The sequence below is a fragment of the Sesamum indicum genome, linkage group LG5, assembly GCF_000512975.1.
Source record: "Sesamum indicum cultivar Zhongzhi No. 13 linkage group LG5, S_indicum_v1.0, whole genome shotgun sequence".
Classification (NCBI taxonomy): Eukaryota; Viridiplantae; Streptophyta; class Magnoliopsida; order Lamiales; family Pedaliaceae; genus Sesamum; species Sesamum indicum.
In genome coordinates, this window is record NC_026149.1 from 12,130,144 (window position 1) to 12,135,847 (window position 5,704).

The window sequence follows — 5,704 nt, forward strand, 5'->3', positions numbered from 1 at the left end:
CCTTTATTATGCCCAAAGACTCTTGAGCATCAAATGCTGCTTTTCGAGGAACCCTCTTGCCCCCAATATCATCACCTATGTGAGCTTAAATGCTCACCCTTTACGGAACGTGTACTCTTTCCAAAAAGATGATTTAAATAAAATCCAACTCGGAAGGATAAAGTCAACAACTCACTTGGTGTTATGCAGACTGTCTATCAAGCTGATATCATCCTGACAAGTAAACACATCTAAATTCATCAGAGGTGAACAGTATATATATATATATATATAGAGAGAGAGAGAGAGAGAGACAGACAAACATGCAGCAGAAAAACATTGTTTTCTGTAAATATTGATCAGAACACAAATAAAGGTAACCCACAAGCATGTGCATGGAGGTCTATAGCTAAACACAAGTATTACTCTATCTTATTTAGAGAAAGGGCATGAGTGGTATTATAAGCATTATGGGGATTTTGACACAAGAACAAGAAAACGTTTTCTAGATCTGAAACAGGTAAAGCTTAAATCATATTAAACTACTCTGATTTCAACAGTACGTACTTCTTCATATCCATCCTTACACACCATATGACCAAGGATCCATTTCCCTTGGTAGGAAGCTCGACTTTCATTCCTCCCACCAGTGGGTGATGATTGCTTGGCCTTTTCAACTTGCCTCATGCGTGGTGTCTCATCCATGAGTTTTTACATTCTGATATGATAATTAAATTTTACTGTCATGATATATGTCTTCTCAATGTCAATTTTAATAGAGAACAATAATAATTTTCTACCAAGTGTTATAGCTCACTCTCCACCAATCATTTTAAAATACTTGGTAACTTGGCAATCTGGAAGATACGAGCTTAAATCAAGAAGGATTTTTTTCATTGGAATTTTTGAAAAAAACTTTGGCTTTATAAGTTTGCAATTTTCTGTATGGTGATTTTAGACACTCCGAACTTCTATTATTTTTATGGGAATTTATTTTCCTTTGACTATACCACACCTTGATTTTATCTGTGGCTGAGTGGCCCCATGCATCATGGTTTTATAATATGACTAAATTCTTATCCCAAAAGTATTTGGTGCTGTTCATGAGGGTCCATGAGTATTGTTATATTGGACCATAAAAGAACTTAAGACAAGAATCACAAAGCTCACAACTGGAAATAGGAAAGACAATTAGGGGTTCGTCATTCTTTTATCTCACATGCTCGCCTGTAATATACATTCCATGTATGAAGACCAATATAAAATTAGCTGGATCAGTAGTAAAAAGCTTCACCTTTTTTGCTAATTCATGATAGACTTCCCCGATATCATTCATTGGATAGATTATCCTCGACCTGGTCACAACATTTGTGTTGAATAAAGTAAAAAGGCAGCTGGACATTGACCTCATTAAATTAGGGAGTGGGATTGAGAAAAGGAACAGTGCCGATGCCTAGCTCCAGCTAACTTACCCAGGTAAAGGAAGGATGATATCATAGATTGTGTATTTTCCAGCAACTATATCCTCCTCGGTGATCACCTGTTTATAAGCAGGAATTAGCACTGTGTTTGTCATGATGATAGGTAAGACAGATATCCAAATTGCATGACCTGTCATAGATGATCATTTATCAGCAAGTTTCTTGTAGTGTGTCTGTCTTTGATAATAAATCAGCTTAAAAGTCTATACCAATGACAAATTTTTTGTTTCTGAACATAAGAGGACATCAGATCCAAATCGGAGCACCCTAATATCAAGTCAGATCTGCACACAAATCCACTCAGAACTTACCTTTGCACCCTCCACCAACCCTGCTCCCGCCAAGCTATAACTAGAAAATCCATCTGAGGTTCTGCAGTGGGTTTTCAGTTTTTAATATTTCGCACCTCTTCCCAGAGGTTTCTGGTGCAGATGAGAAACTGATAATCACCATAAAAGAAAAGGTATTTGGAAAATCAACCCCTAGGGCTAGATGAAAATGATATTCCAAATGATTAATGAGTTGGATGACTTAACAAAGGGAACTTTACATTTCTTTTTCTATGTCTGCTTAGTACTGAATTAACGATGCATGACTTGAGAAAGGTAACTATGAACTATTTTTCATTTTCTAGGCTATACCTGTTTATTTTATGATACTCTATGGTTCAAATCTAAACCTAAATCATTCACACGAACAAGTTCACATAAACTCAATGTAGAGTGTGAGGGATAGCAGCAAGGCCACTGATCCTGAAAAGATTAAAAATGAAATTTAAACAAATAGATCTTCCTGAATTTTTGTTTGAAAAATGTCGTGGAAAAGTTGGTTTTATGAACTTTGAGAACATTACCTTCACAGATGTATTTCTTAATTCTGAAAGATCAGTGAGAGATATGTCATCCAAATGGTAATTGACATCTGTATCACACCCGCTGCCATCTTTGCATTCCAAATGAGAAGATGGCAGTTCTTTCTCAGCCTCCTGTTCTTTGCAGTACACCAAATCACCCAACACAACCTGGTGAAACCCTACATTATTTTATAGCATTGGAGAACTAAGTCAAATCTCAGGTAAATTAGCACATTGACATGCAATAATGTTCAGACATATCAATTAAAAGAGTGAGATATACATATATATATATATGTACTTGTGCGCGCATGTGTGAAGTTCCATGAGGTTGTTTGCTCAAAAGGACAAAGAGATTCTATGACATTATTTGCTCAAAAAGGACACACGAGACCAACATAAACTTTTTTTCAAAAGCAAAGCAAGTACCTTCTCTCTTCAAAAGTATACCAAAAGAAGGAACCACACAAATGCCAAAACACATATTTTCAGTGTGTCTTAGAAAATCCTGAAATATGTGAGAGTTGATAACATATGCATTTTTATTTTCTTTAAGCTACATCCGCTAACAAGTCCAACTTTCCTCTGAAACTATTACCTGCAACTTTAGCTTGATGACGACAAACAATTATTATTTCTTATTGGAGTTAAATTACAATAATATGCTAAGCACCATGGACTGAGACGATTTGCAATTTCAATGCTTAACTTGATATTATTTCTTATTTATCGCCAAACCAAGTACAGCACTAATGCCCAACAGACATAATAGAAGAGCATGGCAATATATTTGTTAAATAATTTTGTGAGGTCTAGTGATAAAAATGAACTGATGGAGATCAACCGAATCCCCCGCGTAGGCATAGTTGGTATTGTCAAAAGAAAAAAATGAAATAACTATATTACTCTAAATATACACATCCTTAGTGAGGATGACTGCAAATCTGAGTTAAAAAATAAAGTCATTCATTGAGAGATTGAGGTCATAAGTTTAAATCAGTAAATGGACAAACATGACTCATGCTATATGCTAATTTTCAGCCCAAACACCATAGTAGTAAGTGGCTTCAAATATTGGTTACGCCCTTTAGCATTCTTTTGTATCAAGACATGCATGTCTGCACACATAAGCTAAAACCCATACATTATTATTCTGTTCGAATAGTTCATCTTGTAATTACTCTTATCCAATTTACAGAAACAAAATATATTACTGGGTACTACAAAAAGTCATATTTCCCTTGGAATCAATATCTCCTTTAGTTTCATTAGATGAGGAAGATTATTAATTTACCAAAACCAATCATTATAGAACCTTAAGTCAGCAAACTATTATTTTCACTAAACTTTGACCAAGAATCTTTCCAGCTGAAAACCAAGAACAACTTCTTTTATTTAGGGCCAAAGCAGAGGACCATAAACCCTAAAATTAAAGTACCATATTTTTGCACTCTCATACTTGCGGCATGGTTCCATAAATAGCTCTGGTAACTATGCACAAACCTGAAAGTTGAACATGGATGACATTATTAAAGTGTGAAAGAGTAAGATTTTTAAATTTGAAAAAGTAAGAGTTCAACAAATGCTTGGATAACTCTACTTCCTTTAAACCTTCTGATAACAATCTCATGCAGACTCATTCACATACAAAGATATGCACATAAATGCATACACATTAACTGACCATCAGATTTTATACTTCAAACATCATTGTTGATTGACAATCATTTGCATCTCATACTAAATTAGAGATCACCATTACTTTAAGAAACAGTGAAGCAGATTTGTGCGCATAAAAAATTCATGATACAGGTTACAATGAACAAACAATAACAGGAAAAAGTTTTAACTTCAAAGTTTAGCCACAGCATATAAAAATTTTAAGCCACATTTGGGTATCAACTGAGTTTCATGTATAAGTTGGCTGGGAATAAACATATAGTATGTCCAATAGAAAATCAGAATTTTGAACCAAGGACTCTACCGACCCAAAAAGGAGACAGGTGTCACAAGAAGCAGTAATAAAGGGCCAATTTATTGTAAAGACTCAAAGATAGAGTTTTGAGTGATCCAGATAAGAAGAAGAGAAACCATTAAAGCATTTCACAATTTCAAAATAAGTAATAGGAAAAAGTAAGAGAAGGATCAAAATTTTATCTAATCATATTTTTCCTACAAATTTTAACATACAGAACCAAACTTTAAGTAACAACTAACTTCAGATGACTGAATCCTACTCAAGGTCTTGAAAGAAACGGGGTTTACCAAATCTCTGATAGCTACATGATAACTTTGTGGAGTAATTACCAGCCAACAGAGAATGCTCATGCCTTCATATGCGATTTTGTTTAACAAAAAGAAAATAACTACCCAGCAATTTGACGTCACATTTGCAGGATCAGGTACCAACATAGTTCATAGTTTGCAAGGTTTTGTACCACAATACAAAAATGACACTACACTATGATGGCCGGCAGCAACATATAGCAATATTCTTTAAAACTTTCTGTACCATAATGTTGCATACAGAACCAAAGCAAATATTTATCAATCTCAATATTCTGTATAAACATAAAAGAGAAGCGATCTAAAAATGATATATTGAAGAATAATAGTTGACTCTAGACATTCTATCTGTTTTTCACCTTCAATGTGGTACTAGAATCAAATTACTGAGTAGCATAAGAAATACTCCACCAAACCACAAATACCAAGTCCTTACCCACCAGAGCCATCGTTTGTAGACCAACCCATCCCCATCTTATGACAGAGGAAAAACACCACCAATACAGTTTTCTTGTTTGCATTCATCTGATTGACCCCTCAGTCTGATAGCACCTATTACAACCACCACAATTGTTGCCAGCTTTGCCAATGACCTATCTTTCATCTAACAATTGTGTTTTCAACTTCCGTCCATCTTATATTTTTCTGTGGATCTTCTTCGACCTGGTTCTTGATGAGTACAGCAATTGCTATTAGCTTTCAGTCTCCTAATTCCACTGTTGTTCTTCTTAAGCTGTCAGTTCTCAGCCACACACTGTTTTAAAGCTACATTAGGCTAACTCATAGACTATATGGCATAACTATCCCTATATAAAGCAAATTACACTAACACCCTCTCAATATGATGAAGATATAGAGACCAGCCCCACGGCCCTACTGTTTAGATAATTACAGTGACTCCACTTCCCATTGATGCTTTCAATATCCAAAGGGGATTGTCAGTGCAGTGAAAACAATACTAAGGAGGTACCGCATAATGAAATTATTACCAAAAGGGGGCGTCACTATAATGATAACATCATTGACAAGAGTGCATGTGTAATTATTTTAACAATAGTGGTGTTTCTATAACTTAACAACTGAGGGGTGTAAAAACATAGTTTCC

The 5,704-nt window shown here is 35.1% G+C and overlaps 1 protein-coding gene across 7 annotated transcripts in view; it reads right to left on the minus strand.

Annotated features, from left to right (window-relative positions):
• The window catches only part of LOC105162422 (multisubstrate pseudouridine synthase 7), a 19,634-nt gene that overhangs the window by 4,040 nt on the left and 9,890 nt on the right, over positions 1–5,704 (minus strand). For all 7 annotated transcript variants that reach the window (XM_020694029.1, XM_020694028.1, XM_020694026.1 and 4 more), the window contains exons 13-17: positions 3,752–3,816; positions 2,314–2,492; positions 1,452–1,519; positions 1,274–1,334; positions 176–213 (exon numbers count right to left, since the gene is read on the minus strand). In XM_020694029.1, the coding sequence (XP_020549688.1) occupies positions 176–213; positions 1,274–1,334; positions 1,452–1,519; positions 2,314–2,492; positions 3,752–3,816 (411 nt within the window). The remainder of the gene's footprint in view (positions 1–175; positions 214–1,273; positions 1,335–1,451; positions 1,520–2,313; positions 2,493–3,751; positions 3,817–5,704) is intronic.